The sequence below is a fragment of the Notolabrus celidotus genome, chromosome 6 (assembly GCF_009762535.1).
Source record: "Notolabrus celidotus isolate fNotCel1 chromosome 6, fNotCel1.pri, whole genome shotgun sequence".
Classification (NCBI taxonomy): domain Eukaryota; kingdom Metazoa; phylum Chordata; class Actinopteri; order Labriformes; family Labridae; genus Notolabrus; species Notolabrus celidotus.
In genome coordinates, this window is record NC_048277.1 from 14,948,789 (window position 1) to 14,959,604 (window position 10,816).

General features: G+C 42.5%; 1 protein-coding gene across 3 annotated transcripts in view; it reads right to left on the reverse strand.

The window, feature by feature from the left end:
• LOC117815097 (serine/threonine-protein kinase BRSK2) overlaps positions 1–6,724 on the reverse strand; it is a 194,449-nt gene extending 187,725 nt beyond the window's left edge. For all 3 annotated transcript variants that reach the window (XM_034686792.1, XM_034686790.1, XM_034686791.1), the window contains exon 1: positions 6,336–6,724. In XM_034686792.1, the coding sequence (XP_034542683.1) occupies positions 6,336–6,429 (94 nt within the window). In that variant the 5' untranslated portion in view covers positions 6,430–6,724. The remainder of the gene's footprint in view (positions 1–6,335) is intronic.
• Between the last annotated feature and the right edge of the window lie 4,092 nt (positions 6,725–10,816).

Sequence of the window (10,816 nt, forward strand, 5' to 3'; positions counted from 1 at the left end):
TCTTTCCTCATCATTAATCTCTGAAAATCGTTGGCTACATACATTTCTCCCAATCGATGCAATTCCACCGAGGTCTTGTCTGATTTACCACATGGCTGGGTCCCTGTATGAATCTTGACTGGCCAGGAGACGAGGGACACGGAGGGGGGAGAGAGAGATGGGGTGAGGCAAGATGGGCACTAGATGACAGAGACAATCATCATTATATAACCTCAGTCAAAGTCACAGTCAGTGAAAAGACAGCGGGAAAAGTCCTGTTCAATCTACAGGAGCCATAGTTTCTATGTGCATGCATTGGCTCAGAAACGGTTGAAATAAAGGTGTTTAGTCCTAAAAGCTCACAAATAGACACCATATGTATGAGCTTAAGCAGAGACACACTCAAACATACACTCCCGCCATTTAGGATACATTTCAGGGCTGAGGGAGCAGGGCTTTGGCTTTAGCCACACATTCAAACAGCTGAGACCATGCAGGCTTGGCTTCCTGCTCCCCAGCTCTGATCCAGCTTGCTAACACAGGCACTACCCAGCTGGGAGCGACTCGGTGCAGCCATTGGGTCAGGGCTTTTCTGACTTGAATCCCTGAACAGGCCCGCTGAAACATGGGGTCTATGATCGCAAGCCTTTCATTTCTTCCTTTACTTGCTGATTTCACCTCAAAACTGCTGACTTCTGGGTATAATCTTGGGAACACAGTTGAGATAGACACCTGTATTTGAGCTCAACATGGGTACCGAGATTAGTTTAACAGCACAGAAGCTACAGGTCAGCAAGAGTTTGAGCACCTGCGCCGCACACGAATATGCTCACAGATGCACTTAGTTTCTGCGGATTTGCCGAGTGGTTTTTCATTGACAGCATCGACTGAGCATTCCCTCCTCACTTGTCATCATCAGGAATATCATGTGCGGTGAAACAGTATGGATCGTTTTGAGCAGACAGGAAATCTTTGGGAGAGCCCATTGATCTGAATCAACCACTACCAGCTCACCAGCTATCAATCACCGTCGAATTAACGGTTTTACATTACTGTGAATTGACTGCTCTGGGCAGTCTGGTTAAATTGTACATGCATTTCAATGTGTAAATGTATAAAAAGAAAGACAATGGATGACATCTCTTTTACACTCTCCAACAGTGACACACAAATACAACCAAACAACGAACAATGACACTCAGTTATAGCTACAAACTGACCAGCCCTTTGCTGACATAGAAACAACAAAAACAGCAGGATGCAGGATTAAATGCCTCGTAAGCCCGCTGAACACAGAACAAGAACTCTTCAACATTTAGACAGAAGCAGAGCGAGCTTAACAGACAGACAGAGCAAGACATAACATCACAGGCAGCTTTTTGTCAGATGAACAGTCAATATGAGCCCCTGCAGCACACATGATTTCACTCTCTGCAACGTCAATCAAACAATCAAGGAGCCTCCACATCAAACTCCACCTCTTAGCCTGTCAATATTGGAGTCATGCCAAAAAAACAAGGACTTACTCTGTATTAGCATGGCAGTGTTTTCCAGACAATAGGCCTCCATCCATCCCGCTAATCAAAAGCCTTCGGGAACAAAGTAGAGCTGAAGCAGGGCGCTGTTTTCCAACGCATTAGTGGTATAGAACAATGACGCAGCCTGTTTTGAGTTACTGCACTGGCAAAACTACAAGTCTACAACTTTTAGCCTTGTCAAACAAATCCTGAGGAGTTAGAGAAACAAGAGGGCTTTTTCTTAGAGCCACACTGGGATGGAAACATTTGGAGAAAGTTCTAAAGTTTAGTAGACGTCCAAGTTGTGAAGTTGCTGTAGCATATCATTGATTTAACCCTCCTGTTATGTTCGTTTCTCCGGAACAGCAATAATGTTCCTGGGTCAACTTGACCTGGGGCATATTTAATTATCCAAAAATGTCAGAACCCTAAAAAAATCCCAGTGCAATTTTTTAAAATCTCATTATTATCTCCATTACTAACCATTTAATCAAAGTTTTTGCACTGTTTTAAACTGTATTTTATTATTTTATTAGCTTACTTCTTGTCTTTTTCTAGCTTTCCTACGTTTATCTGTTGTTTTCGTTGCTAGGGTCTGAGAGAGGAACGTAATATCAAATCCTCAGTATGTCTGGTGCATACTGCAGTTTTTGACAATAAAGAAGACTTTGTCTTTAAATCAATATTTAGTGCAATGGTGTTCTTTAATTCTCACAGATCATGGTTCAATGAGGACAACTCACTCATTTTTCATGTGTGTGTTTGTGATTGGGGTGAAATATGTCACACTGCTGCAAAGAAATTGTTTCTTCTAGTATTTGACACTTCTGACCCCTTTTAGCCTCCACTTTGACTGCCGGGTCAAGTTGACCCACGAACAGTGTTTGTTTAATATAAAACTGTAGGGGGGGGGTTGCAAATATTTTCAATGAACCATTTATATTTTATATGTTGATTACGCTAATTAAGCCAAGCAGAAGAAGTTTCATACCGAAAAAATACTTTTTTAACTTTGAAATGGGTCAATCTGACCCGGAACAAAACAGGAGGGTTAAAGGGATAGTTTGGAATTTTGAAGTTGGTTATATGAGGTACTTGTCAATAGGATGCTTTTTCCACTATTTGCAGATGCAACACGTACATATTATTCCATCTGCAGTGCACTGATCAGCTGTTTGGGTCCATGGTTTTAGAAGTCGACCAGACTTTTGCATCTCAGTTTGAGACACTTTCAGGAAACAGAACCTGTATGTAATTTCAGCTCATTCTTCCCCACCAACGGCTAACACTGTTAGCTAAAGCTGCACTGCCATTCAGACTTTCTGGTATTCCTATATAACTTCAGTACATTCAACAATGGAGTAAGGTAAGGTGTAAGGTGTTCAATAAGGCAGGGAGGCAGGGAACTTTGGATGAGTGATGCAGGCTGCAGCTGTATGTATCCTCTGATTCAGATGGTCCAGAAGTGCTGATGTTCCAAAGTCTCATTCATGACAGATGTAGCTCTCTGGGTTATTGGGCATGGGCTCATGGTTTCATCTGCAACACCAGGTCACTTGGGATCTCCTGTGCTTTCCAGTTAGCAATGTTTCTCTCCTCTCTCCTTTCATCTTCAGAATCTCATCCTTTCTTCCCATACTCCGGTTCATAAAGGTGTCCTCTTGTGTCCACAGTAAACAACACATCATCGTAGCTGTCAGAACCACTCATTGTTCCGTTTGGTTTTATTTTTCGTCCCTTTCGAATCCCACAGACCTGTATAGTGCTGCAGGTAGTTAACACAACCACTTTCTAAAAAAAGGGGCTGAGCTGACCGGCATCACCTGTGGTTAACACACTTACTATTGACAATTACCTCATACAGCACAAAAAAGGAATACCATTTCAAGGCTGTGAGACCACATCATTGATCCTTACTGGGCTAATTTGGTGATTGATAGAAAAATAAACTGGAAATTTCAACAGTTACCAAGGTTCATTAGAAAACTGCAAACACTCAGCCCTTGGCCGACTATAGATACCCTATACTGCAAAGAACCTATACTAACCATCACTCAGATACATTGCCCAGGTTAGGCTCCATTCAGGCATGATAACTGTAAAAGTGGCCTCCACACTTCTGTGGCTTTAGCCCCAATCAGCAGCCAGCCATGCAGACACTTCAGATCTATAGACACCATCAGGCCCCAATGCTCACCTGACAAAGAGGAAGCCTTCACATGATGATCTGCAGAAACTAAGGAGAAAGCATTATGAAGGAGGGTCTGGTGTACCCTGAGCAAATACTTTCAAGACATATAGTAAGTGGAACAATTACAGAATGGGACATTACAGCAGAACTGTGCCATTTGACAGCATCCTCCATTTGTATTTCAACGGTAACATGGAGCAGCTAAGTTGCTAAGCTAAAGCTGGTCAGCTCATGCTACCTTTGGGCCACGTGAGTGCGTGAGTGAGAGCCGAGGAGACTTTGGCTGTGCAGGGGATTAGATCAGGAAGCCAAACCAGAACCACTGTGGTGGCCATGTGTGCGTGTTTGTGTGTGTGTGTTTATGTGTGTTTGTGTGTGTGACAGGACAAGGCCCTAATCACTTAATGAACACGGAACAGCACTGCTCCTCTGAGCAGGACAGCCAGATCAACCGGAGGCCCTTCCGCTTTCTCCCTCTCTTATAATACCAGCCAACCGCAGCCTGGGAACACTCACTGGGGATTGAGCCCACTGGACAGTCCCAGCTGCCACTCATGATTGGGCCCAGCTGATTGGGCACTAACAGTTGCCAAGCCAACCCTTTCCGTGGGGCCTGGGAAAGAGATCTGACAGATTAACGAATGGTTAATGGGCGAATGGGATATTATGCACTGTCATTAATTTAAAATAGGTTTGGCATGGAAGAGCTTCACAGACGCCAGTAAGCAAATGATTTTTCTAACACAACACACACACACACATTAATGCCATGCCCTGTTACTGCTTCACATTTGAAACATGGAACCAAATTGGAAAAACCAGACTGAAAGGATTTACAATTAATTTATATTCAATAATACATTTCTTTGTGAGTCAAAAATGGAAAGTTATAACAGTTTGGAGGGTGAAACTAATTGTTAGAGCTCACAATGTACGCTTCCTTGGCTCTGGCATCCAAGGTTAGCGAGAATAAATGCATCCCAACGTGGCTCGACACTCATGTAAATACATCCAGAGCCATGGATGATCTAAGAGACACCATATCATTAAACGTCTGCACCCAGCGGACCATAAAGCCTGCGCTATACCACCATAAACAGCCGTGAGACACTCTTGAGAGCTATCTGAATGAAAGCTCCGTCTGGCTGTGAGCGATCCTCCTGAAAACAGAAGTGATTAAATATGAGTAGAAGAAGAAAGGGAATCTCACAAAGGTGTTTTTAATACTGCATTTGTTATGAATCTGTTATGAGACTAGAACACAGCCTGCAACGCTAATTTCTGTTTGAACAATGTTTGATCATACTTCAGTCTTCACACAGTAGTGTATAAGATATCTTGAATTTCAAAAGGAGAGCTACGCTGACTTTGGATGCAACATGTTCTCGAATGTAAAATTAATGAAGGATTTGAGTGCGTTTTTAAAATCATAACACAGTCCGACTGAACGCAGGAGTAAAGACGGCTGCGATAAGGAACTAACTCCATCAATGACCATTTAGGACTCTCCAGGTGAATGAGGTGAATATTCAAGATAGCATACTGTCTGAGGCACACACAAACATTTACGTGCGCACACTGCTGCTCAGCATGACCAGCTGGACCTGATAGAGGGAAGCAACGCCTATACTGTAGCAGTTTCAGACAACAGATGGGAGGAAAATCTCTCAGCTGAGAGGAAAGGAGAGAATAGGAGAAGATTCTGACTCCATCCCTTTATGGGTGGTGAGCTTACTGAGCATGCTGCATCACTCCCTGCCATCCCTGCCTACACTGGGCTGTGCCTCCTCTCCTCTCACATGGCTCCACTGCTGGCTGCAAAGGATTGTCAATAAAGACAGGACTGAACTGTATGACATAAACAAGGCATACCAAGCACACAGGCATCACTTAGGACAGCATGAAAAATCACAGCAGAGTGTCATTTTTTACTGTTAATTGCACATGTGCTAATGCAACTTAAACAAACTGCAATGTCATTGCCATGCATGCTGAGATAAAGCATGTGCTCATTATTCATGAAGCCTAGTTACATTCTCTGGGGTGTGTGAATATAGATCAGTGCAGCTCTTATTCCCCAGCTCGTGGTGGGATCTGTCAAGGTGGGACCCTCTACCATCCATATCGGAGGAAACCCACGTATTGCAGTCAGAGCCTATAGGCGAAACGCCTGCCTCCTTCCCTGCCCGCGGACTAAGAATAGATCAATGTATCAGGCAAATCGGGATTAACGGCGCTGTGCTCCAACCCCAGTGCACACACACTCACACACACACAAACAGGACAGGCAGGACACAAAAAGTTAATTTTCACACCCATCACACTGTCATCGGTGTGGCTTGTTTGATGATTTCCACGTTGCTCTGCTTCTGATACACACACCCAGTCAAACGCCAACGCACACCCAGCAAACCAATGTTAAAGCACCTAAATCCCCTTCATCCCACTGTGTTCACATGATTATGTCAGCTCGAGCAAGAAATAACAGCCCCTCCAAAAAAATGACCCACAAGGCTTTGGCAGGTGTTTGTAACTAAGCGGTTAGTTATTTATCACCTGCAGACACCCAGCCGGCCAAGTATCAACTCGCTGTGTAAAATAAATAGTGCAATTAAAGGAGATGCAGAGAGCAAGCTGTCCCAACTAACCTGTCTGTCCTTTTCCCAGCGTCTTCTCCAAACGGTAAGGTCCCACGTAATTGGCATGTTGGGCACCGCTGTTGTCTTTACCGGACGATGACATGTCGAATCAGTATGAATGTTAAACACTTTGCACAATAAGCGTGAACAATTTAAACACTCCTCGCGCGAGGTCCAAGCCGCTGTCGTCTTTTTCCTTTAACTCCACAGCTTCTTCTCTTCCTCGCGCGCTCTCTGTTTCTTTCTCTCTCTGTGTCGCTTTCTGGCTCTTTTTCCCTGCCTCACTCGCTGTTTGAGGAGGTGAGGCTCGCTCTTTCTCTCCTCGTTTCTCCTATCGCTGCAGACGAGCCGCAAGTGCCTTGAATATCATTGTCGGTGGAAGCTGCGCTGCCGCTGTGCGACCGTGGGAGGTGCTGCAGAGCTGTTAGGACTGATTGACAGCGGGTGTAGCCAATCAGAGAGAAGAGGACCCTCTGTGCTGCCGCCCTGTTTCTTGTTGCTGGAGCATCTTTGGCTTTTTCAGAAAAAGTTACAGGTGTTCTGAAAGATTGTTTAATCCAACATCACATCAATTTTATTGCCGAATATTTATATTCAGTAAATTACCATAAGAATGACAAAGTTTAGAGCATCATTTGCATGATTTTATTTTTCTTAAAAAAAAAAAATCTACCCCATCCTACTTTTTTATAATACAAACGATTTTCACTGAGCTTTTCACCAGTTTAAGTTCAGATCAGGGACCCTCAGGGTCTATGTTGTAAGACATAAAAAAGCAAAGCGTTAAAAATATGGCTCATTTTTTAAACAATATTAGCCTAGTTGTAAAATTATCTAAAATGACAATAGAAAAAAATGTAAATTTACAAAAACTGTTGGGGAAATTAATATATATTTAATTTCAAAATGATTACTGCAACAATTTTAAAAGTCTTTCTGGAAACTATAGTGGTTCTTTCGATTATTTTTTTACTATAAATGCATCTGTTATTGTCTGTTATCCAAGCCAGGGTTTTTTAAAGTTATCTAAAAATATTTATTATTCTTAATAGTTTTTGTTTATTTACCTTGTTCCTTTTTGTTTGTACTGTTTGTTATTATTATTTCTTAATTATTCTTTGTATTTACTGTGTTTATTTTTTCTTCTCTTTATTGGTTTTGTATTACTTATAGTCTATATAATTTGTTAACTTGTGGTGAACAATTTTAATACTAAAAAATGCTTTTCTTTTTGCCAGATGACTCCCAAGTTTAGGGTTAGTGAGCAATTAATTATCAAAAGCATCAGTAGCAGTAGGTTAATTCATTACAGCACAGGAAACACAGCCACATGCTCATATAGGAAGGTTAATTTTCTGCAGACCAGCTAGATGAAGCCACATTAAATCACTTTGAGGGACAGAGGGGGTCGCGAGTCTTTGGCACCTATATTTTGGGGGTTGCGGGCTGAAAAGTTTGGGATTCCCTGATCTAAGCTGAAAGAATAAAGTAATCAAACCAATTGAAATAGTTTTTGACATGGTGTCCCCTGTCCCCATTGGTACAAACTGAAAATTTAAAATCAATCACATTACCAGGAGTCATTGCAATGCATTGAACCTCAGGCCTTCAGGGACCCTGGGGTGCAGTAGAACTGGGATATTTGCCACTTTGGTCAGCTGGTAATCCAGCCTCAGTGACAATGAAAACCTAACTAAACACAGCTATTGAAGCTTTTCCCCCATCACTGGGAGAGCCATGTCTCGCTTGAAAGGGTTACAACATTCATCAATATTTATACTGATTTAATGTACTGAGGTGCTTTTATTGTACAGCAACGAAATGTATGTGCTATAGTGTTGGAGAGATGTATCTCTCTTCTTGTCTTTCTTTTTCTGGAGGCTCTCTCTGTGCAGTTCTTTTTTTACCCCTCCCTTTATCACACATACACTTTACACACAAGCACACAAGTGTGTGTGCATGTGTGTCTACAGCAGGGGGAGAGTGTGTTGGCCCTCTGATTCATTTCACACCCCACTGGTCTGAGACCTGTGACTGTGACTCTGGCCTCTGTCTGTTCCTCACACCCTGGGAGAGTACAGGTGTCAGGGGACACATGCAGGAGAAACACAAAAATACTCATGCACACACACACGCTCACAAGCCCACTTTGTGACCTCTAAATATTTTTCAACAGAATACAAGGTTGAGGGGGCTGCTGAAATATTAAGCAGCAGGATTGCATCAACACCACATCGTCGGATACTTCAAAGCCGAACAGATTTCAGAAAGATTCCCTGTCTTTCCTATTAATATTATGGATCATGCAAACTCTGCTGAAACATCATCATCGTATTTTAATAAAAACACAATATTGTTAAAAGAAATACACAATCCTCCCATTAAGTGGCAACTTCTGGCCAGGTGGGGAATTGAATACCAGGAAAATGCTTACACATTCACTCAATATACAAATTGTGCAAGAGCAGGTGAATGTTTTCTTACTTCCAATTTTTGAAACAAAGTTGACAAACCCCACATGCCCCAGTTTGGTGCCTTTGAGGTCTGTGTAGAGCATGTGTGCCATTTCCCCTGATGCCCTTCATCACACTGGGAGCCAGGCTCGTGCAGGGGAAGGTGTAACCCAAAGTGTCACCCACGTGACCGTGCAGTGCCAGGTGGACCGGGCATGTGATGTCAGCGCCAGGTGCCAGGTGGGCACCATCTCAATAATGCATCATGCCCAGCACTGGCACTGGCAGGCGCACCACTTTGAAGTGTTCCAGAAACATCTGTAGCTTGAGTTTTTAATCACCTTGCCTGTACCTCCCTGCGTCCCATCAATCCTTCTGCACTCCTCCACAGCTCTGCATCCTTCTCTTCATCTTCCCTGCGAAGAAATTAATGAGAAGCTTTCCTAGTTTGTGTTTGAGCTGGTGTGTTAGTGTGGGCATGTGAACATGTGTTTATGTGCATATTTACAGAGCCACAGTGCTTCGAAATTCAATCAACAGGATAAACAACGTTCTAAACAGCTCCTGTTCCTCTGGATGTTTGTGAAATATTCAAGGCAAGAATTATCAGAGTCCTGTTGGAGAACTCAAATTCACTGTTGGCTAAATAGCGGTTGCTGCAATACTAAACAAGATGTGCATACTAATAAACTGATCAAACTAAACAATTTAATAAGGCTATTATGCTGTGTACATTGCTCGACCTATTTGAAAGAAAAACATCATGTTTGTTTTTTATTAAAATGTGTTTGCAAAGCAGAGATTTGTTGAAAGATGAGTTGCGCAAAAGAGGGAAAAAAGAGAGGTTCGATAAAAAGTGGAAAATATTTCATGTATACTGGAATGAGTCCGATAACCTTCGAACGTGAGAGGTAGCACAAACTGCATAATCTTTCCCTCATGCTGCTGTATAATGAATAGCTCCATGGCAACCTCTGACCAGTTCAACAGGAGGCTGTAAACACATCACACTGAATGTGTGAACAAACTGATAGAAAAGCATTGTTTCCACCCAGAAACAACTGTTACACACGAACACATACGCATGAACTCTAGCCCTTCAGGGTCATACAAACTGGTGGTTGCCAGCTAGCTGCATGCTGGAAGCTGTTGGCTGTTACAGGATTGGCCGGCATGGTGCGCTTGATTAATTAGTGTGTCATCCACATGCAGAGGAGACCATTAGTGTTCATCTGTAGACATTTAGAAAGCTGGAGAGGATGAATGAAGGGGTAATTTTGGGATGACCAGACCTCTGCTTGATACATATTAGAGTCATCTGTTGGTTTTTTTAACTGGAGTGCAGCAACGAAAGTAATGACAGAGAATAAAACAAAGCATAAATAAAAAGTTTTTTAAAAAAGCTTCAGAGGAAGAAAAAGTTGCAGCAAATGAGGAAAAGTGAAAGAATCTATGGGTAGTTTCATCAGGTGAGGCTATGATACAGATAGCTCACTCTACTGCAGACACAAAGGACTGTGGGTAAAAGAAGGCACACCCAAGGGAAACAATAGGACAGGTTAATCTTTCCTTAGTCTCACGTAGATCTCTGACAGAGACACATGGCGAGGATCTTATTTCAATACCTCACGTGCAGATGTGGTAGCATGCAAGAGTGTGAGAAGCAAATGGTGTCTGTAAGATATTCTATTATGATAGATATTTTCCATGAAAATAAAGACAATCTTACAAAGGGTGTAACCAAATCTGTACACAAAACAAAGATGAAACAAAAGGAGGACAGGTCCACGTGCAGAGCAGTAATGTGTGTTACATGTTTCTAGGATATAAATCTCATAATGATCCAGCCACTGGAGGACACTTGTGCACATCTCAGAGTCTGTATGAGCACTCTGGAGTGTGGGACACTTGAGCCATGGCCACTTCTCCTTGCAAATCAGTGGGATTACAGCACGTGTTCACACATACACATATGTTTCACCATCCAGCGGCATGTTGATGTACTATGATCAGTGGTCAGCTGGAGTTCATTTCAAA